The sequence below is a fragment of the Peromyscus leucopus genome, chromosome 1 (genome assembly GCF_004664715.2).
Source record: "Peromyscus leucopus breed LL Stock chromosome 1, UCI_PerLeu_2.1, whole genome shotgun sequence".
Taxonomy (NCBI): Eukaryota; Metazoa; Chordata; class Mammalia; order Rodentia; family Cricetidae; genus Peromyscus; species Peromyscus leucopus.
Window position 1 is genome coordinate 127764765 of NC_051063.1, and position 22608 is coordinate 127787372.

General features: G+C 42.8%; 1 protein-coding gene across 1 annotated transcript in view; it reads right to left on the reverse strand.

Moving 5' to 3' along the window:
* Positions 1 to 22608, reverse strand: part of Nipa1 (NIPA magnesium transporter 1) — a 42355-nt gene that overhangs the window by 11237 nt on the left and 8510 nt on the right. The window contains exons 2-3 of the mRNA XM_028892605.2: positions 8221 to 8268; positions 6746 to 6836 (exon numbers count right to left, since the gene is read on the reverse strand). Of these exons, the coding sequence (XP_028748438.1) occupies positions 6746 to 6836; positions 8221 to 8268 (139 nt within the window). The remainder of the gene's footprint in view (positions 1 to 6745; positions 6837 to 8220; positions 8269 to 22608) is intronic.

Genomic DNA, 22608 nt, shown 5'->3' on the forward strand with positions numbered 1-22608 from the left:
TTTGCCAGTCTTAGCTCTCTGGCGTATTTTGGGTTACTTTTTGTGTGGTGAGGTAGAGACAACAACCTTAAATGTTTGCATGCCTGTGTCCTGTTTGGTGGCACCATCTGTTATGTTTCTTCATTCTGGCGGGTCTGGGGGTCAGATTTAGGGCCTTCCGTGTGCTTAGAACAACGCTGAGGAACGGAGGTGGCAGTGGACACACAGGCGCTCCAGCCCCGGCCCTGGAGCGCCACCTTTTGAAAAGTCCATCCTTTCTTACACTGTTAGTTCAGTGTTTCTGGCAAGGAGTTAAGTGACGATGAGTGTATCTTTGAAATCCCAATTCCATTTCATTGATTTGCATGCCTGTCCTTAACCCGGCATTAAGTTTTGATTACTGTAGTGTTTATTCTATTTGAGACAAAGGCTCACTGTGAAGTCCGGTCTCATCTCAATCTGGAAATCCCATGTGTCAGCCTCTCAAGAGCTGGGCTTACAGGCATATATCACAACATCCACCTTGATTACTGGATTTTGAAAGAAGCTTTGAAATTCCTCCAGCTTTCTTTATATGTTCACGGTTGTTCATCTACTTAATAGTTTTTTTTTCCATCTGCATATAAATTTTAGGGACAGTGTATCAATTTCTATGAAGAATTCAGATAGACTTTGATAGAATTGTGCTGAACCTACAGATTAATCTTAGAGTACAGCCATGGTAATATTATATTTTCTAGTCTGTAAATATGGGCCATTTACTACTACACCTTTAAATTTACTCAGAATAACTTTTGGTACTGGCACCTGCTTGATGACTGCAAAAGACTTCCATAGTTTTCAGAGTATGACTGCCCTTCTTCTGTGAAATTTATTCCTATTTCATTTACTTTGGTGTTACTGGATATGAAAATTTTACTTTTATTAAATATTTTAATATCCATACATGCAATATAATATGTTTGGATCCAATATACTCCCTATATTCTCTCCTCTCTAATTCCTTCCCATCCCCCCAAGTTTTCTCTCCCAATGTCATACTCTCATTCTTCCTCCCCACACACCCCATCTCTCCCTTTAATTTAATACCAATTGAGTACATTTAGCACTGCTTGTATGAGCATGTGTATGGGACCTTCACATGGACAGTCTCTCAGGGCCACACTTTTCTGAAGAAAAGTGATTCCACCTCTCCAACAGCCATCAGACCTGGAAGGTGCTATGCATTCTATAGGGAAAGAAAAATAATAAATCGTCTTACCCAGATGTGAAACCCTGTGAACTATAATAATGACTGACCTGGCAGCCCACTAGGGTAATAGTGGTAAAGATAATGTCGGAGTAACCAACCACTTTCTGGACCACAAGATGAAACTCAAGCCTAGAATAGTTAACTGAGCCAAAAACAAAACAAACAAACAAAACAAACAAAAACTGTGTGTGGCTGAAACTATACCCCAAAGGGAGTGGCACTGTTAGAGGTGTGGCCTTGTTAGAGAAAATACGTCACTGTGGAGGTGGGCTTTGAGGTCTCATATATGCTCAAGCCACACCCAGTGAGACAGAACACTTCTTGTTGTCTGCAGGATCAAGATGTAGCAGTTCCTTCTCCAGCACTATGTCTGCCTGCAGGCTGCCATGTTCTCCATCATGATGATAATGGACTAAACCTCTGAACTGTAAGCTGCCACCCCAATTAAATGTTTTCCTTTGTAAGAGTTGCATGGTCATGGTATCTCTTCACAGCAATAGAAACCCTAACAAGACAAGTGCATCTCCCAATCCTTGGAGGAGAAGCTTTTTACACTGGATGGTGATTAATACAGAGATCCACACTGATTAATTGATCATCTGTGGAATACTCATCTCTAAATGGGACATGTGTACCATATCCCCTCCCTCATTAATCAGTGCAGAAGGGGAAGGGGCAGAAAGATTTTAAGAGCCAGAGGGGTTGGGTGTCTATACAGAAACAGGTTTTACCCGACAAAACAGTGCTATTAACAGCACACATGAACTCTAGTGGTTCTGAATGCCTGCACAAGACCTGCACAAAGTCAAGTCAGCCACAATCTCAGCATGGATGGAAGAGGGGCTGGTGAAGTCTCACCCAGAAATAAGAGTCAGTTTTCTTCAGGGATTCTGCTGCCCATGCTCCAGGAGATGGCCCTACACCCAAGCACACACAGGCAGCACTCAGTGGACTGGGTGGGTGTTTTAATTTCTTTCTAAAGATTATATGTAGTTAGGAGGAAAAACACTGAGGGTCCAGGAGAGGTATAGGAGGGAAAGTGAGGTAGATTTGATCAAAATGCATTATATGCATATATAAAATTCCCAAACAATAGAAATTTTCTTTGCCTTTTCTTTATTGGAGCTTGTTTTTTCTGTTTGTTTGTTTTTGTTTTTTTTGCTTTGTTTTGTTTTTGTTGTTGTTTTGTTTGTTTTTTGTAAACTGGGAATTAAAAATTCATGTTTTTTTCTTGAAACAGTTTTGGTAGGCTCTCTAGGAATGTGTCCATTTCTCCTAACAATCTGATGTAGAAATGTCCCTACTTATTTCAGGTTTTAGTAATTACACTCTTATCTGAGTCCTTTTTCTGTTGCTATAAGTAAGTATACCAACTAGGTAATTTACAGAAAACAGGTTTATTTAGGTCAATTCTGTAGGCTGAGGGTCCAAGGGCATAGCACTGGGATGTGCTTAGCATCTTCCTCAGAGAGTACAGTGGAGGAAGTCACAGCAGGATGGAGCTCAAGCTCAGGTCTTTCCCTCTTACAAAGCCACTGATGCAGTCATGGGAACCGCCCTCCTGACCCTGTCTATACAATGTGCTTTCATCTCATTCACATCCTCTGCTGTTGTCATGGGCATTCAGTATTTTACCTGTTTGTTTTTCTGCATATGGGTGTTATACCCGCATGTATATCTGTGAATCATGTGCATGCCTGGTGGCAGTGGAGGCCAGAAGATGGTGTCAGATGCCTTGGGACTAGAGTTATGGACAGCTGTGAGGCACCATGTGGGAGCTGGGAACCAAACTGCGTCCTTTGGAAGAGCAGCCAGTGCTCTCAACTGTAATCTCTCACTTCTCTCCCATTGAGTTTGGCTATGCGTATTCTGAAGTTCTCTTATATGTTTAACTGTTATGTCTTCCAGATGAACTGGCCATTTTATTATAAAAAGTCCTTCAGCAACATTTTTTGTTGTTGTTGTACAATCTGCTTTGTCTGGTAGATAGCTCTTACTATACCTTCCTTTTAAAATTGTTTTAAACATTTTCTGGAGGAGGCATGCATGTCAAATGTGGGTTCCAGGGATTCAACTTGGGTCATGTGGCTTTGTGGTGGGTACCTTCACCAGCCCGTGTCCTCTTATATCAACCTGTTTGTATTGCTGAACATAGCAGTTGATTTGTTTATGTCTAGAGAAACTTTGAGGTGGGGTTGATGCTAACGGCATGTGGTGGACAGTGGCCAGGGATGCTGTTAAACAAACTACAGTATACAGGCAGCTTCCCTCAGCCACCAACAAAGAAATGTCTGGCCTCATGTGGCAACAGCGCCATGGTTAAGAAGCCCTGATAACAGAAAGTCAAGCATAGAGGAAGTAAGGCAAAACAGCCACAAGAGCTGTGTCTGGCTGAAGAAGGCCTTTGGCATTAGTTAAGAAGATTTTCTGTAATTTGGAAATTATTTCCAAATAAGTTTGTTAAAACCTCTATTTGAAGTATATTGCAATGATTACTTTATCATGTATTAAACTGTTGCATCAAACTGGACCTATGGGGGGGGGCTCTCTGCTCTATTCAGAAATATAAACTGATTTTCTTTCCTATATCATATTCTTTTCTGTTTTTTGTAAATCCAGCCATTCACCCATTATCAACAGAATTTTTCATAAACCATGCACATATATACTTTGCCATCTTTGCTTTCTTCCAGTCTAATTTTTTTTTAAGATTTATTTATTATGTATACAGCATATATGACTGCAGGCCATAAGAGGGCGCCAGATCTCCTTACAGATGGCTGTGAGCCACCATGTGGTTGCTGGGAACCGAACTCAGGACCTTTGGAAGAACAGTCAGTGCTCTTAACCTCTGAGCCATCTCTCCAGCCCCCTTCCAATCTAATTTGATTTATCTATTTAAAAAAAAAAAAGCCCACTAGTATATTGCTTGAAGTGTGTGCATAGTCCCTACACTTCATTGGGTGAATAATACCTCTTGCAGAATTATTGAAGCAGTGGGTTACCTAACTATGAAAGGGCATGAGGATTGATGTACACATCAAATGTGCCATGTTCAAAACTCATAGAATCAGCTTATCTTCCATAGAAACATACTGGGAAAGCTGAGGATTGATTCAGGCATAAGCACAGTTCCTGTGCTCCCAGACTTTCTGGGACACCCAAAATACAAAGTGACATCAAGCGACATTAATAGCAAGCATATGTATGGATAAGAACAATGTGGTAAAAAGCTATTTTCAAAGTTATATGTGAAAAAAACAGTTGAGGTTTTTAGGCCATGAATCTTTTTTTTTTTTTTTTTTTGAGATTTTTATTTTTATTGTATGTGTGTGAATGTTTGCCTGAATGTAAGCCTATGCACCATGTGAGTGCAGTGTCATCAGACGGCAGAACATTGCTAAAGATGCCCCGAAACTGGACTTACAGGTGGTTCTGAGCAGCCATGTAGGTGCCCAGAACTGAACTCTGAAAGGGCAGCAAATGCTCTTAACTGCTGAGCCATCTCTCCATCCCCTAGACCACAGAATCTTAAAATGAATTTAAGGTAAATAAATACATTTATTTCAGAGACTCTTCTCTGCAAGGATTGAGGTCTGGCTGGCTGAAGCCAACATACTCATGAGATGAAACAGCTCTTATTTCTCTTCTATACTGCTTATTAATCTATATCCTTTTTGTTGCTGTTTTTTGAGACAGGATTTCTCTGTATAGCCCTGGCTGTCCTGAAACTAGCTCTGTAGACCAGGCTGGCCTCGACTCAGAGATTCACCTGCCTCTGCCTCCCGAGTGCTGGGATTAAAGCCTGAGCCACCACCACTATTACCCTGTTTCCCACTAACAGCATCTTCAAAGGTACAACAGAACATCAGTATCTTAGTAACAGCTTATGCTGATACAGTCAGTAAAGGTCTCATAAAAACATTTTTTCTAGTAAGTCAGGTATTTGGATGTGGTTTGGTTTGGATGTGGATGCTGAAATTTGATTTGCCCCTTTAAAAGGTGATTGCATAACTAAAAGGAATTAATGCAGCTCTCACAGGACTGGACTAGCTGCCGCTGAATCAACTGTTATAACGTGGATCTGCTCTGGGGGGGGGGCGGCACTGGCTTTCTGCCAAGGGAAGAAGTAGTTTGTAGGCCTCACAAATGGGGTTGCTTGGAGCTGGAGAGACACAGCTCAGCGGGCAAGAGCACGTGCTGCTCTTCCAGAGAATGTGAGCTCAGTTCCCAGCACTGGCAGGCAGCTCATGACAGGAGATCCAGTGTCCTCTTCTGGACTTCCAGAGCACTTGCGCTCACATGTGCACATACCCACACACAGACTACACATATACACATAATTAAAAATAAGAAATAAATCTTTATCCAGCTATATAACTTTAATCTTAACACCGGAGAAAGACAGATCTCTACACATTCAAGGACACCCTGGTCTATATAATGAGTTCCAGGACAGTCAGGGCTACATACGCAAAAGAAAAAAAGAAAAGAAAGAAAAAGGGGGTGGGCTGCCCAATCTTGTACTTGTAGCTTCTAGAACTGTGAATCAAAATTAAAACCTTGTTTCTTTAAAAAAAAAAAAAATCCATTCTCAGCCATTTTGTTACAGCACAAGAAAATGGCCTAGGTCACTAGTTAATAAAGAGGGTGCTTTTGACAGCTGGCACTCTTTACATTTTTACTCCTCTCCACAACTGGGTAACTGGGGAGTAAGACTGCTCTTATTCCTAGTCCCTGGAGCCCTGACTTCTTGTCACAAGCAGGTATTTCAAACCACGAAACTCTAAGTTGAGTGTGCAAGATCCCATTTGATTACCCCTAACCACAGTGATACCCAAAGTCATCACTCATCACACAGAGCAGCCATGTGCTGGACTGTGATGACAAACCCTCTTCCACATGCATTGATGCCCGCATGTCATGCCTCCCACCTTCTGTAGCTTATTGGAATGAAGTGGGAGAATGCCTGTCCAGCAAGGGATGCTAAGCACCCAAATAAAACACAAACTGACATTTTATACCAAGATTTCTCAGAATAACGTGAATGTTATTAGGAAGACTCTAGGTTCTAAGACGTTTTCCAGAGCAAAGCCCAGGACAGTAAACATCAGCAGATTCACTGATAACCATGAATAAACTAGAATTCGAAATACAATAAAGTGAGCTCTTTACATAGAAAGACATTTAAAGAATGCTGGGTGTGGTGTTCCATGACTTTAATCCTTGGAAGTCAGAGGCAGGTGGATCTCTGTGAGGTTGAGGCCAGCCTGGTCTACAGAGCCAGTTCCCGGACAACCAGAGCTACACAGAGAAACCCTGTCTCAAAAAAACAAAACAAAACAAAAAACAAAAAAAGGAAATACATTTAAAGAGTTAAAATGGAAATATGAACTCTTAAGTACAAAAGACCTAACTTCATCAACAATTTTTTTTTAACAGAACATTTATAACAAGAGTTTTTTTCCTATGTAAGTTGAATATTAACTATCAAAACAGAATGTCAGTTCTCACCCAAATGGTACTCCAAGGGCACCCAAGGGAGTCACCAGGACTGTAGGGACCGCAGTGTAAGCTAGGAAGTTTCCAATCTGGCCAACAGCCACTGTCGAGAGAATCATAAAGACACCACTTACTATTACCAAGCTCCCTTATCAGTGATCAAGAGTTTGTACAAGCCAGGCGGTGGTAGCACATGCCTTTAATCCCAGCACCTGGGAGGCAAAAGCAGGCGGATCTCTGTGAGTTCAAGGCCAGCCTGTTCTACAGAGCGAGTTCCAGGAAAGGCACAAAAACTACACAGAAAAACCCTGTCTCGAAAAAAAAAAACAAAAACAAAAACAAAATTAAAAGAGTTTGCACGATTCTGTTCTAAAAGGGTTTCTTTTGCACCCTTTCTGAGGAAGCGAATCCACATGTTCACACATCCCAAGGGCAAAACTTCACTGATCTGGGAATACTCTCAACTCTCTATGGAAATGCTCAGCATTCCCACAGTAACAAGTACAATACTGAATATATTTCCATTCTTTAAATTCTATCTCAAACTATTTTTACTTTTACATTCTTATTTATTTATTTGCCAAAATTTAACACCAAAGTACTACATGGAGTACCATGTAATGCTTGGGCACATAACATGTGTTGTATACTATTTCAGTCATGTTAAAGATAACTACTTACTCAAACATTTTTCATTGTTTTATGGTGCCAACACTCAAAAATGCTTTCTCCTATCTTTACGATATACATAGTAGTTTCTGTACCTACAGACACTATGCAGTAGCACATCAAGGAACCTTAATGCTTTTACCTGCAACTTAACACCCAGGGATCAATCGGTCCTCAACAAGTTGGGCAGAGCTTCCCAACTGCCTTCAAGCGACCTCAGACCTGCTCCAGTGTGAGAAGCTGGCCAGGGCTGGGTTATACAGGACTCCGGGTCTCCACTTAAACAGAGCTTAAAAAGGGGTTCCCCAATGAGCGGTCTCAGCCTCAGCTATGAAGCATTGGCTTAAAAGACAGTATATGAAAAAGCACATGGTTCTAAAGAAATTATAGTTTTTTATTTATTTTAAATTATAGCACATGATCTCTGATCTGCCCTTTGAGTTGAGAAACTTCTTAGTTAAATCATCTGTGCTTACAAAGCAAGACAGCCTGAACATGGTGTTGCACCAAATGCATCAGCTCTACTATCGAGGATGGAGAAACTGCTTTCATTTCTCCACAGCCAGGGCACTGACCTGGTGGGCAGCCAGAGCCTCTGCTGCCTTCTCCCAGGTCAGCATCCACACTTTCTCATCTACTCTCTCCCAACAGTGAAAGGACAGCCGGTAAAGAGAGTGAGTCTGAAGTGCAGAGACTGGGAAGCAGGGTAGGGCCTGCAAAGCCACACTCCTCTTGGCCCTTCCAGCCCTGCCCAGATGCATGACTGACTTTGGAAATAAATGAAAAAGACCAGAATCTTTACTATACAAACCACTTACTTGCAATTGTGCCGGCCCACCACACGATGTCTGTTAAGTAGGAAGTACCTATAAGAAAATGAGAAGAACATCAGAAAAGCAGGTTTATTAGTAGGTTGGGTTTTTTGTTTGTTTGTTTGTTTTGGTTTTGTGTGTGTGTGTGTGTGTGTGTGTGTGTGTGTGTGTGTGTGGTGTCTCCACACGTCTGTAGGGGTGTGCACACCTGTGCACCTGTTTAGACCAGAGAAGGGAATCAAGTATCCTGCTCTATGGTTCTTATTTGTCTTATTTCCTTGAAAGAGGGTCTCTTCCAAAACCTAGAATTCAATTTTTTGCTAGGCTGGTAGCCAGCAAACCCCAGCAATTCACCTGTGCCTGCTCTGGGGTTATAGATACTCATGAAGCTATTCCCAGATTTCTACATGGGTGCTACGATGTGTACTCAGGAGCCTCAGTGATTGCACCTCAAACAGTTTTACCTACCAAGGCATCTCTCCCGCCTTTGGAAGCAGATTTATAAACTATATATGGGAGCTGGAGAGATGGCTCAGAAACTAAAGGCACTTACTGCTCTTGCAGAGAACCCAAGTTCAGTTTGTAGCCCCTGCATCAGGCAGCTCACAACTGTCTGTAACTCCAGCTTCAGGAGATTTAACACTGCTCCAGTCTCTGGAGACACCTGTACATGCCATATCCTTATACACACACACACACATACACATACACATACACATACACACATACACATACACATACACACACACACACACACACACACACACACACACGTAATTAAAATGTTTTAATCTTTTTTAAAAAGCTATAGATGTCATCAAGTAAGAGATTTACAAAGACACGTAAGAGAGACATCTTCATATGAAAACTAAATAATAATAATAATAATAATAATAATAATAATAAAGTGTTATCTTGCTTATTCACTTCCTAAGTATCTTTATCAATGGGTGAGAAGCCACTAAAAGTAATAGAGTTGTGTTTGGGTGTTTTGTTTCGTTTTCTTAACCAATACAGGCTGATCCCAAAGATAAACAAATTGCTCATACACTGATTTTCTTTGGCTAAATAAGTCACTACCTAAAACACAAATATTCTTGGGACTTACTACCCTATTCTCCTGCCTCATGGGGACTTTTAATTTTAAAATTGTATTTATTATTGCTGTGTATAGGGTTATTTTTTTTTTCCTCAGACCCTAACCCTAGGAAGATTGTCAGGTACAGAGGAAACTCCATTTCCCCAAATTGTGGCTGTCAGACTAAAGTCAGCATTCCTCAGGAACTTTGAAGCTGGCTCCCCTCAACCAAAAGAAGCTATTTCCCTTATCCCTGGCAGAAGGGACATATGGCTACCTGTGGTGTCTATCATCATACCAAAGCGCACGGTGGCCTCCAGGCTCCCTCAGTATCTCAAGTACCTGTTACACACTTCAGAGTCCAGGAGCCTAGCCCTGCTCACCTCCTCCCCTACCCTGAACTTTTCCAGCTCAAAGGCTTCCCTCCCCTCAGCTACTCCTTCTCACCCTGCTATTTTGACTATGCTCCCTCTTTTGCCCAAGTTCTCTTTGCCTCCCTCTCTCAGTCTCCCTTGCTCCACTCTGTCTGCTGGCCATGTTGAGTTTCCTACTTTATCTCTGTGCTCTGGACTCTTCCAAAGGTCCCTGGCTGTCCTTTCCCTCATAGCTACAATAAAAACCTCACTCTTAACCAAATCATGGAGCAGTCATGCTGTCAGTTTATACAGTGATGTCTTATTGCCTGGGAAATTATCTCCATATCCTTAGGTTAGTGTGCTGCCTACACTAAATGGTCAGGAAAATTGGAGAAAGGTAGCCTACGACACAGCAAAAGGAAGGAAGACCTAATGGTAGGGAAGTGGGGAGCAAAGTTAGTTTGGCGTCACCAGGTGGTGTCAGCAGGCAGATGTTGGGAATATTAATAAAAACAAGCCCAGGGGCAGGTACTGGGGTGAACGCTGAAAGATCAGAGAAACAGAACAAGCCACAGCCAACCTCGCCTCACCAACTCCTCAGCTGATCTTGTTTCCTCAAACTGGAAACCTCTGTGTCCTCATCTGAATGATTTCAGCTGAACTGCTGATCAAAAGCCTAAAGGCTTAAAAAGGCTATAGTTCCTGGTCCTCACACCTTATATACCTTTCTGCTTCCTGTCATCACTTCCTGGGATTAAAGGCGTGTGTCACCATGCCTGGTTGTTTCCAGTGTAGCTTTGAACTCACAGAGATACAGATGGATCTCTGCCTCCAGAATGCAAGGATTAAAGGCGTGTGCTACCACTGCCTAAATGTATGTTTAATATAGTGGCTGTTCTTTCACTGACCCCCAGATAAGTTTATTGGGTGCACAATATATCAACCACATCTCTCTCTCTCTCTCTCTCTCTCTCTCTCTCTCTCTCTCTCTGTCTGTGTGTGTGTGTGTGTGTGTGTGTGTACACAGAGAGAGAGGTCAGTAGAAACCTTCTGAAGTCCATTATTTTCTCTCTCCGTAAATTCCATGGATTAAACTCAGGTCTTGTGGCTTGCAATGCATGTGCATTAAGCCAATGAATCATCAGGAGCTCTCATGGGGACTTCTGCAGTAGGAGCAAATGAATCTTCCATTATGAGATGGCCAAGGATGGGATGCTGTGGTTTGAATATGAAATGTCCCCCAAAAGATCCTGTGTTTGGACACCTGGTCCCCGGCTTCTGGTGCCGTTGGAGAAGTTGAGCCTTGCTAGCACAAGTATATCACTAGGAGTGGGTCTGAAAGTTGAACAGCCTGGCTCTCTGCTCCCTGACTGCTGCCACATGCTGCCTCAGGCACCTGCAGCCACGTCTCTTGTGACATGATGGACTGGATTCCTTCTTAAACTGTAAGGCTTATGAAATAAACTCTCCATTAAGTTGTTTCTGGAAAGGAATTTGGTGACATCAAGTAGCAGAGCAGCTAACAGCAAGGATCACCCACAATGCCACTGTTGCCCACAGCAGGAATCCTGTGAATTAACGAGATGCATGACTGAGGGTAGAGGGACAGATCCCAGAGGTACCAGGACAAACGTGTGAAAGAAGTATTATTGAGGGGAAATGGGAAACTTTCTTGAACACTGGGTACATATGGAATAAAACTACATCATCACAAAGAAAGCACAATATGGCCGGGTGGTGGCACACATCTTCAATCCCAGCACTCAGGAAGCAGAGGCAGGTGGATCTCTGTGAGTTCCAGGACACAGAGAAACCCTGTCTCAAAAAGAAAGAAAGAAAGAAAGGGGGAGGGGAAGGAAGGAAGGAAGGAAGGAAGGAAGGAAGGAAGGAAGGAAGGAAGGAAGGAAGGAAAGAAGGAAGGAAGGAAGGAAGGACAATACATAAATGACCCATAATGGTAACAGGGGCCCAATCTTGGTCTCTTCTGGAACCTGGACCTGGGCCTAGCTCTGCCTCATTTCCAAGTTCGTTTGTTTCTCTCATCTAAGGAACTACCTCTTTTCCCATTCCATGTGGCTTTGTCCAAATCACCGTTTGCAGACACAAAACCCTGGCAGTTTCAGCAGACGTACTCTGAACCCAGCTCTGCACCTGAAACCTCAATCAGGCAGCTGGGAGAGAAGCAGGAAAGGCTACAAATGCTCTCATCCTCCACAGGAGTATCTACCATAGCACTGTTCTCTCCTTCCTCACACACTTGGAAATGATGGGAAAGTTCCCACGGAATGCCTGATCAAAGTCAACGGAGTCCATATGCAAACACTCTTTTCTCATCTTTCCCTTCCATGATGCCCAGGTTTGGTTCCTACTGCTATGATAAAGACCACCACTAGAACCAACATGCAGAGGAAAGCTTACTTGGTTTACATTTCCCAATCACCATTCATCACAGAGATATGTCAGAGCAGGAACTCAAGGAGGAACCTGAAAAGCAGGTTCTGAAGCAGAAGCCAAGGAGGAACACTGCTTCCTGATTTCCTCTTCAAGGCATAGTCAGCCTGCTTTCTTTTACAACTAAGGACCACTTGCCCAGGGATGGCACCCAGCAGTGGGCTGGGCCATTCCACATCAATCATTAATCAAGAAATGTTATACAGACTTGCTTACAGGCCAATCCGATGGAAGAAGCATTTTCTCTGATTAAACTGATACGTGGATTGGAAAAGTACACCTTGGAACCTGTAAATTCACAGGAGTCCACATGGACCCCAGCCAACCTATAAAACACCCTCCCAAGGATTTATGCACACATGGAGCTGTCTATCATCCATAGGCATCTAGCTGGTCACATGGCCAACAAAGAGGGTGATGGTCACATGCCAGCCAAGGTGGCAGCCCTTATGTGAGTGCAGCATAGTGTTGTTGAAAGGCAGCCACATGGCTGCTTATGGTCCCCCAATGCTACAGCATCCTCTGAGTAACACCACAGCCCCGAACTTTCTCTTACACCACTAGTATTCCCTTGTTCACCCTCCGCTCGTTCTTCCTTCCAGCTTCCAGGAGGCACAATGGGAATGACAGGGAATGGCAGACTACTGCAGAACTCTGGGCCAGCAGTTCTCACCTGCACCCTCCACTTGAGATAATTCTCCAGGATGCACTCCTGGCCCAACATTGGAGAGGGGGGCTTCAACCTTGGCACCTGCAGCTTCCCAGCACCTGCCTGCTTCCCATGCTGACACTACCTGGTGACTCCTAAATGACTTTGTTCCCCATACCTTTAGGCTTTATTTACTTCTGTTCTGCCATAGGCTACATTCCTCAAAATCTCCTGTTCACTTACTGTAGGCAATGCTAACATAAGGATATGAAGAAAATTTCCCAGGAAATAAGACATCATCTTAAGGGTGAGGTCTAAGGAAAACATCCTGCTCATGTGCATTAAATGGCCATCTAAAAGCAAAAGCCTTAGTTATGCATTCAAGCAAGCTTCTCTGAATCTAGCATCTACTAACCAAAGAGTGGGTGAGTATTCCATCCAGGTGGAAGAGTCTTGGCACAGAGACATCCCAAAAGAGAGAACAATTTAAGCAACTGCTTCAACCCTTTACCAAGGCAAAAAGTAAACCCAGAAGAACTGGAGATTAAAATTTCTAACTCACTGCAACTATGGTCACACTCACCCAGAGATGCCAGGGGTTCAAATGAAAAGAAAGAGGACACTTTAACCATCAGATCTCCTTGAGGACTCTAAACAGTAAACAAAAGGAGCATTGTTTTCCCATTTTAGAAGCTCTGGTACTTGTCTCTCCCTCCTCAGGATCTTTATGGGAAATCTGCCTTCATTTCCCTTGGACATTACAACACATCTTCAGTAAGTGAAGTAAGTTTGATCCTGAGAACATAAAGCAAAAGGAGCTAACATTTTACTGTGACCTCAAAATAAGCTCGGTGATTGGGAAATTCAGCCAAAGGATGTAAGTTTAAACTACAGCAATATTCTGCAGCAAAACCTAGTGTGTAGGAATCAAGGGAAATGGTCTAAACTGTCATATGTTCAGGCCCTCATGGCTCTCTACCAGGAAAGGGGGCTATGTAATACAAAAGTAAAAGATGATCCCTGTTGCAGCCAAACCCTATTTTTCAAAAAGAACACCAGAGGATACATAGAGACCCTGTCTCAAAACAAACAAACAATGGGCAACAGGACTCAAGGTGAAACATCTCCCATTCCATACAGGGCTCACCCCTACCTCCATATTCTCCTATTTATTCCAAGTTACCAGCAAAAGGGAACAAGTCCTACAGGCCATACAAAGAGTGGAGCTTCCTATCAGCCATCCTCTTCTGTGCCTATGGCACTCCTGTTGTGGAATATTAGTTGAAGATGTGTTAATTTGTTTATGCTGTGGAATATTTGTTTAATGATGCAAAGATGCACTGCATCCTTTTATGTTGCATTTGTTTAACTCTGTGAAGTTGTGTTACTGTGCCCATCTAAAACACCTGATTTGTCTAATAAAAAGCTGAATGGCCAATAGCAAGGCAGGAGAAACAATAGGCGGGGCTGGCAGGCAGAATAAATAGAAAAAGAAATCTGGAAAAGGAGATCAAGGAGTGAAAAAAGGAGTAAGAGGCTGGGCTGTGGTGGCACATGCCTTTAAGCCCAGCACTCAGAGGCAGGCAGATCTCTGTGAGTTCAAGACCAGCCTAGTCTACAGAGCAAGTTCCAAGATAGGCTCCAAAGCTACACAGAGAAACCCTGTCTCAAAACAAAACAAAACAAACAAACAAACAAAAAAGGAGTAAGAGAGAGGACACCAGGGGCCAGCCACCCAGCAGCAAGCCATGGAGTAAGAAGTAATAAAAGGTATATAGAATAGAGAAAGATAAAAGCCCAGAGGCAAAAGATAGACAGGACAATTTAAGAAAAGCTGGCTAGAAACAAGCTAAGCTATAGGCCAGGCATTCATAAGAAAGAATAAGACTCCGTGTATTTGGGCTGGGTGTCAGGCCCCCAAAGAGCCAAAAGAATAAGAAACCACTAGACACTCCCTTTAAGAGAAGTGCCTAGCCCAGTGGTGAAAGTTTAAGTCCCTTCTCAACCACAAATCTCCAATACAAGAAGCTAGAGATCATTTCTGAGGAGGATCCCAATTTTTTAGTTATTTCTAAACCCTAATTTTAGCTTATAATCTTACATGGAGAAACCTACACTTACATCTGCTTACTTGGATATCCCTGAGGGAAAACAGAGAATCTTAAGAGGAAACTTTAAATGTATGCAAACAATTTATTTGGTCAAGTTCTAACTTCCACCTCCCAGACCAGGAAACCACTAGCTGGGATTCTAATTCCTCATCAGGGAATCATAGGTATAGACAGATGATAGAAAAACCTTGTTGCAGGAATGAAAAGTTAAATAACTATGACAACATCAGTGAAGATACTTACAGAAAGGAAGAAAACCCTGGCCTATTTCCCAACGGGCTAACTGAGGCTTTCAGGAATTCACCAACATGGACCCTACACTCTCCACAGTATAAGCTCTTCTGGGTCAACATTTGATTATGCACCAGCACCAGACATTAAAGAACGCCTCAGAAACTGAAGATAAGAGCACAGAACCCTCACACTTAGCTGCTGGACATTGCTCTCTTCGTGTTTAACAGCCAAGATCTAGAGGAAGACCAAAAGGAACAGATGATTACACTTGTCCTTGAGGGCATTGGCTAGATCTATCCAAAAGACCCACATAAGCCTCGGAGATTTCTGGGGGGAGAGGGAGAGTCACATGTCAGATATTTACATTACATTTACATTATAGTAGCAACATTACGGTTATGAAGCAGCAACAAAATAATTTGTGGTTGGGGGTCACCACAACATGAAGAGCTATACTAAAGGGTCAAAGCATTAGGAGAACCACTGGTTTACCATGAACCTAGGTTTGTCTGTTTATTTTGCTTTTGAATAAAAAGACCAAATAACTGGAGATTTCCAGCAGTATATGAAGACAATCTTCCACCAAGAGTTCAGAAACAGGCCCCATATTTTGCTAGATCATTAGAAATAAACCTTAGAGCCTAGTTTTGACAAAAGGAACCATTCTACAATATGCAGATGATGTTTTAATTTGTACTAGAGAAAGCTCAGACCAAGTTACCACCAAATACCATCAAAATTCTAAACCTTTTGACCCTTCAAATCCACCAGATATTGAATAAGAAGAAGGGGCTGGAGAGATGGCTCAGAGGTTAAGAGCACTGACTGCTCTTCCAGAGGTCCTGAGTTCAATTCCCAGCAACCACATAGTGGCTCACAACCATCTGTAATGAGATCTGGTGCCCTCTTCTGGCCTGCAGTCATACATGCTTTATACATAATAAATAAATGGAGGAGGAGGAGGAGGAGGAGGATGTTCAATTCAAGCAATCCTTTAATCAGATAAAGTGTGCCCTCACAGAAGCACAGTGCTAGGCATACTCAATCTCCAAAAGCACTCTCTGTTATTTGTGTCAGAAAAGCAATCTTTTGGTATTGATTGAATATAAGACAGGACCGAGACATGTGGCCTAATTTTCAAAGAAACTACACATCCAAACATCAGAATGCCCACCCTATCTAAAAGCTATGACCACTGCAACACTGTTAGTTGAAGAAGCTTCTACAGTGTAGTACCTACACTGTCTTTGTGGCTACCGTTAGAAGTCCTCATACCCCAAGAGGTAAAGGATATATTAGAACGAAAGGAGCACGAATAGTTGACCAGAAGTAGACTTAAAATAATATCAAGCAATTGTCCTTGACAACCTAGAGGTAACTATTAAAATGGTGACAGTCTGAAACCCCTTCTAATCTGGCATACCTGTGTATTGAAATGATCTCACTTGTATCAACTAGATTTATTTGAATGACCAGCTGCTGAATAATGCAGAAGAGATATAGTTGTGTTTTAAATGGAGAATGTAAGACAGCATATGCAGTGGTCAGCTAGAGAGGAGTAATTGATACCTCCCTATTACCACCTTCCACCCAAGCCCCAAAGGCAGAACTAATAGCCCTAACAAGGAAACTAATTCTAAAGAAAGGGAAGGGGCCAGGCGGTGGTGGTGCATGCCTTTAATCCCAGCACTTGGGAGGCAGAGCCAGGCGGATCTCTGTGAGTTTGAGGCCAGCCTGGGCTACCAAGTGACTTCCAGGAAAGGCGCAAAGCTACACAGAGAAACCCTGTCTCGAAAAAACAAAACAAAAACAAAAACAAAAAAACAAAGAAAGGGAAGGGGAAATAACATCTACACTGATTCAAAGTATGCCTTCATGACCTTACATGTGAATTCTGCATTTGGAGAGAGTGTAGATGGTTAACAACTAACAATCTGTCCATACTACATGAACAATAAATACTAAATCTATTGAAAATATTCAACTCCTAAATAAGTGGTATTCGTCCAACTGCAAGAGCTATCAAAAGGACAAGTTTAATGATGCCCAAGGAAATAGGCTGACCAAAAGAGAGGCAAAAAAGGTAGCCTTACAAATCCCCCAAGAATTGACATTGTCCCTTCCAAACACATATGTGCAGCCAGAGTGTATACCCCAGGAGTTAGAATGGGCTGTCAAAGAGAACAACCACAGGGAATCATGAGTCTCTGTGGGGAATAAAATACTATTACTCCAGACCCTACAGTAGAAAATAATCAAGGGAATACATGAGTCAGGAGAGATGCCACTTTGGGCATGGTAATTTAACTGTTCCAGAGATGAAGACTGACTGTCACGGTGTCTGAAGCCCATGCTGTCTGCATACAGAACTGTCCTCTGGACTCCTTGAGCCAATTCCCATGTGACGCACTTATACAACAAGGAAGGACTAGAAAACAAAAGTGCCCTCTGGAGCCAGCTTCAGGAATCTGTTGATGTTGGTAGGCACGGTCACTGACAGGACCCACACTTTCCCCACTAGGACTGCAAAGGCTGCAAAAGGGGCAAAAGGCCTTCTACAAGAAAGTACCAAAGGCTTTGCCTTCATACTCATTACAGAGCACAATGGACTGTCTTTTATATCAGAGAAGACCTGGTCTATATTGAATTCCTGTTAACTAAAAACTATCTATACTCCATGAAGGCCACAGCTCTCTGGCAAATTTCAAAGACCAAAATATTAAACTGATCCTAACAAAACTTTGTCAAGAAACCTCTTTTTAAAAAAAAATGACTAAAGCTGTTGTCCATTGCCCTCATGAGACCTGGAATAGCTCCAAACTCTTAACGCCAGCCTCAGTCCCTGTGAGTGACAGGGAAGGCCTTTTAGTCTTATATCCTGAGGCCAATCACAATATGTAACATTTAATAATACATAATTACATATGTTATATTTAAACCTAGGGCCTACAGGAAAGTAGAAACAAAATTATACCCAGTTCCAAAGACTTGGCCACAAAAATTGTAGTGCCCGAGGACCAGATCCTCCATAAAACCTGGAAAGAAGAACCAATGAAATTATTGGTCCTCTATAGAAAGGACCTTGCCATCTATGTACTCTCATGGCTGTCCTAAGTACTCTCAAGGCTGTCAAAATTCTAGAAATCATCAATTGGGATCTGTCTCCAGGATAAAATTAGTAACCTCAACCAAGAAGTCCCATACGAAGACTTGGAGACAATCAACTATCTCCACCTTTCTTCAATGAACATAGGTAAGTAACACCCTGATGACCACTCACTCAGGCATTCTGAAATGCTCCCAGTCTGTCTATAGGAATCATAACCCTGAACCAATGCATAAGAGCTCGTGTGCTCTAAGACAGATAATTGTGGTGATATTGTGTATCAAATAAAGCTTGCCTGAAAATCAGAGGACAGAGTCAGCCACTAGATTAAACATAGAGGCCAGGCAGTGGCCGCACATACTTTTAATCCTAGCACTCGGGAGGCAGAGATCCATCTGGATCTCTGTGAGTTCAATGCCACCCTGGACACCATGAGATTGATTCAGTCTAGGAGAGAAACAGAGCCAGGCAGTGGTGGCACACACCTTTAATCCTAGTACTTGGGAATTACACATCTTTAATCCCAGCACTTGGGATCTCATGCCTTTGCTACCTCTGTTTGGGAAGCACACATGCCATTAATCCAGCACTAGAAAGAGAGTGAAATGGCTAGGCAGAGAAAGGCATATAAGGCATGAGGAGACAGGAAAGGGCCCTCTTTTGGCTGAGGACTCAGAGGCTTTCAGTTAGAGGATTTGTGGAGGTAGGATCTCGCCTTCCATTCGGCCTGAGGATTCGGTAGTGTTGAGAAGTTTCTCTAGTGTCTTGTTCCTTTGTCTCTCTGAACTTTCAGCACTTACCCAATATCTGGCTCCAGGTTTTTATTATAAGACCATTTAGGATTCATGCAACATAGAATAATTTCTCCTGCTCCTTTTTCTATGGGAATAAGCCACCCTAGTTAGCATTTTAAATAAGGTGGCCAACCTCACCAACTCCTCTCATTTCTGGCTTTGTCCTACCAGAAACAACTACCCTTTAGAAGCCCACCACCAATTGGTACAGAGGAAGTGGCCCTATATACATACTTTGTATATACTATATTCTGTTAAACAACCATTAACAGAAGGGCAGAAGTAGCCAAAGTATCCAGCCCTCCTCAAAGATTCAGGAACAGCTTCCATGTTTCCACTATAGCACTAGAAAAAGATCATAGGGACCTAATTTGGTCACAAGAAGCCAACTGTACAATATGTAGGTAATATTTAATATGTAGTCCTACCAGAGAAAGCACAAACCAAATACCATTGGGATCCTAAACTTTCTGAACATTTGAGACTCCCAGGTCTCCTCCTAAAAGGGTCCAAATCAGCCCTGAGTACAGGCTCGCCATCCAAGCACCTTTGCTTATTATCCTGGTGCAGAACACCAGGCTTGTCTTTAATGCTGCTAAACTCTAAGAACTCCAGATGCTTAAGAATGGACTTTAAACTCATACCCCTTTCCTAGCCAAACTGTTCATACTTTTCTGCTCCACTCTTTTGCTCACTATAGACCTGGAAAAGAACACTAACCAGTAACCATACAGCCTAAACACTTATAATTTCCTCTACCAAGCAAATTATTCCATTACTTTTGAATTCAGCTGCACTTAAATTCTTAGGTCATGGGCAGAACATAGCCAGCTGCTTTGACCAAATGTAACACAAATTATTTCTAGCTCAGTTCCCAGGAGAGTCTATATCCCCCTTTGAAAGTTCATGAGCTAGGTCTCAACTGTATATTTGTCTTTCAGCATCCTGGGCTTCTGACCCATCACAAAAACAACCTATTGAGCTCAACCAATAGCATTCCAGAGCTTCACTGGCCTGAAGTCTCACACTCTTTCACATACTTCATGGAAATCAGGTCTAAAGGCTGAAGAACCACATGGTCATGTTTATCACAGAAACAGACACAAACTGAGCAAAGGTTTATTCTGGGTCTTGTTTTAAGAGGGGACACAGTCCACACAGATAGGAGAGCATGGCAGCAGCAGTGTGAGCTAGCTGGTCACACTGTGTCTGCAGTCAGAAAGCAGGGAGTGGACGGAAGTGGGGCCAGACTAAAAACCCACGAGACCTGTGTGCCGGTTTCAATATAACTGGTCCCCATAAGCTCATAGGGAGTGGCACTATTAGGAGGTGTGGCTTTGCTGGAGTAGGTGTGGCCTTGTTGGAGGAAGTGTGTCACTGTGGGCTTTGAGGTTTCCTACACTCAGTGTAGACTCAGTTCATTTCCTGTTCCCTACAGATCAGGATGTAGAACTCCCAGCTCCTTCTCCAGCACTACCATGTCTGCTTGCATGCTGCCATATCCTGCCATGATGATAATGGACTAAACTTCTGACACTGTAACCCCAATTAAATGTTTTCCTTTATAAGAGCTGCTGTGGCCATGGTGTCTCTTCATGGCAATAGAAAGAAACCCTAAGGCAACCTGCTCATAGTGGCCTTTGCCAGCAAGGGTCCACTTCCTAAAGGTCTCACAATATTCAAAACAGCATCAAAAGCTGGTGACCAAGTATACAAACACCTGATATGTGACATTTCACATTCAAACCCCAATAACCTTTTATAATGAGAACTGGCCCAATGTTGTCAGTGACAAGGGCAATGGTTTCCTGGGCTCTTCACTGTCTCTACCCTGGCATTCTCAAAATCAATGACCTTCAGAGGATAAATGTTATTAATGATTCAAAATGGTACTACTACCAAAGTCAGGGGAAAACTGGGATACTAGGTACCTAGAAATAAGGATGTGACAGGTTTTGGCAGTCCTTTTCACAAAGAGTTCTACTAAATTCCCAGCTTCCATGTCTTATTATTCTCCATCTGAGCTTCCATTGGTATTTAGGTCACTCTCACCTTTTAAGCCAATATCATATTTACAGGTTGTTTTTTTTTTCTTTCTACACATGAGCATTATGGCAGACCTTCCCCAACCATGAAGCTCCTATGCATCTGATCCATGTCCCAAACTCACAGTTGGTAAAGCCCCTGAACATATCCCAGAGACACTCAGTCTAAGAGTAAAATGTGTACACAGCTGTGTACATGCACCCATCTGTGCCAGGTCCCCTACCCAGGTCACTACCCAGATTCCTTTCTCCTCCTTCATCAAGGGGCTACATGGAGCCTATGTTCCCTATCTTGTTTTAAAACTTACACTGGATTTCTTCAATTTCATCCTCAAAGGAAACTTTCACTAAAACTCCTAGTCACAGACGTGACACCATCAGGGTACCTGTTCAAGCCTTACCCACATTTCTCTTCCCAGTCGATTCTTGTCCTCTATCACTTACAGATTCTCTGGCCTGGACAAGAATAGGAAGCCACAAAAATGAATGTTTGAGATTTTTCTGTTTGTTCCAGCTTAGTCAGTGTTATAGTTCATTTTTGTTTGGTTATTTTTTTTAATTTTTATTTATTTTTGTCAACTGTACACATGATAGAGACATCTGGGAAGAGGCATCTCAATAGAGACAAATACCTCCATCAGATTGCCTGTAGCCAAGTCTGTAGGGCACTTTTTTGATTAATGATTGATATGGGAGGGTCCAGTCCATTGTGGATGGTGCCACCTCTGGGCAGGCAGTCCTGGGTTATGTAAGAAAACAAGCTGAGCAGGCCAGTAAGCAGCACTTGTCAATGGCGTCTGCTTCAGTTCCTGTCTCCAGTTTCTTGTTGTGACAGTCCTATGACCATGTTGGTTTTGGAAGGACTGGGAATAGAGTTTGGAGCATTGGGCTGAGAGAGGAATGGGCTGATGTGGGAGTGAGACAGGAATGATAAGAGAGAAGCACATGATGGAAGCCCAGCTTTCGAAGTTTCAGAAGGAAGCAATGACGATCAAGGCCAGTCATGTGATATTCTGAATTAAGAATCTTTGGTTCTATTCATCTTATACTGAAGAATCAGCTGTAGTTAAGAAGAGACCAGAACCACTGAAGTGAAAGTTTTGCTTCACTGGGACAATGGATGCTGTTCAGCTGGAACTGAGAAATTAAGAAGACCCCAGCACCAATGAGGATATTTAAGTCTGGGGGTATTTCCTGGTTATGAAGGCATGAAAGGGTCATGGAGAGCAGCTGAGGCTTGGCACTGTGCACCAGGCCTGAAGTCCCTCGAGAACAGCCAGTGAAGGCGAAGCAGTAGAAGGTCCAGGACTGAAGTGGTCACAGAGAGAAAATCAGGACTGGCACCATGTGGCCGGGTCAGAGTCCCCCAAGAGAGCCCAGGAGAAGCTATTGGTGAAAGTTTAGTCCAGCTGCAGCAGGAGACTCCAGCTTTTCAAACATGATAGTACCAGGGCTGGAGAGATTGCTCAGTGGTTAAGAGCACTGGTTGTTCTTCCAGAGGACCTGGGTTCAATTCCCAGCACCTACTTGGCAGCTCACAGCTGTCTCTAACTCTAGTTCCAGGGGATCT